The sequence below is a fragment of the Sphaeroforma arctica genome (genome assembly GCF_001186125.1).
Source record: "Sphaeroforma arctica JP610 unplaced genomic scaffold supercont1.500, whole genome shotgun sequence".
Taxonomy (NCBI): Eukaryota; class Ichthyosporea; order Ichthyophonida; genus Sphaeroforma; species Sphaeroforma arctica.
Genome location: NW_014040058.1, coordinates 49,343 through 50,393, shown reverse-complemented (window position 1 = coordinate 50,393; position 1,051 = coordinate 49,343). Strand labels below are relative to the sequence as shown.

Sequence of the window (1,051 nt, the reverse complement as noted above, 5' to 3'; positions counted from 1 at the left end):
CCCTGTCACGCCATTTCCTTTCTCTCTCGAACTTAAGCGCCCATATTACCCAGTGGGTGCACTGTGTGTAGTCCCACTTTGCCATGACCTGCGGCTGCATCGCCTAGCAGTTCCTCTGTTTAGAGTGTCCGTGTCAACGAGGAAAAGATAATACGGCCCACCAGACAGAGTTGTAACGCACTTTTTGCGCAGAAACCACACCTTCACCCCTGCTATGCGCACTTTGATATAGAGACGGCATATACTTGGGGTAGATGTCGATGAGTCCTTCGCTGAGAAGGTGCTTTTCTCTTCGGTCTCTGCGGTGACGGCGGGTGTGTGCCTTGCGTATAAATAGCGGCTCACAGTGTATGCGTCCCGTTGATCCCTAACCCCCTAGACTCTATAACCCTACACTCTACAACCCTATAACCCTATAACCCTACACTCTGCAACCCTGTAACCCTATAACATCCGTGTGCCTGCTGCTGGGTCCGAAGTTCGGAAGGGCTTCTCTGAGCCTGGTGTGGCTTCCTTGCTGTTGGGCCAGGCGTGCATTCGATTGTTTTAAGCTTTAGGGTTTTAGTACTTCCCACCTCTGGCTGTGTTAATTCGTATTTGCACCAATCACTCACGTCTCACCGCAGGCCGTGTGGTGATGAGTGTCGACTCGACCAACCTGCTGAATACAAGGCACGTGCTGGGCAGAGATGATCTGTGGCAAACACCGTACACAGACACGGAGGAGGTGTTGGGGTGGGATGAGATCACGTGCTACGGCCAGGGCAAACGCCTGGCTATAGTCACCTACGGGTATGTGAAGCGACGCTTTGGCGCGTCCTTTTGGTTCTATTTACAAACTAGTTTTCATTGGATGCCGTACCTAAAAAGGGTGTTGTATTGTCGTGTGGTTCAGAGGCTGTGTGAGTGCTCGCCCATGTTATGCGGTTATCGAGGACTCGCCCTACTGCACTATCTCGTTACCTGCTATACCACGTGGCTTTAACCCGTAGTTTCTACTGATAAGAGTTATATATGTATGTATGTATGTATGTGTATGTATGTATGTATA

General features: G+C 50.3%; 1 protein-coding gene across 1 annotated transcript in view; it reads left to right on the top strand.

The window, feature by feature from the left end:
• Positions 1 to 992, top strand: part of SARC_06785 (hypothetical protein) — a gene marked incomplete at both ends in the record, with an annotated part of 8,189 nt that extends 7,197 nt beyond the window's left edge. The window contains 3 exons of the mRNA XM_014299296.1: positions 233 to 314; positions 627 to 792; positions 896 to 992. Coding sequence (XP_014154771.1) covers positions 233 to 314; positions 627 to 792; positions 896 to 992 — 345 coding nt within the window. The remainder of the gene's footprint in view (positions 1 to 232; positions 315 to 626; positions 793 to 895) is intronic.
• Positions 993 to 1,051: the final 59 nt, after the last annotated feature.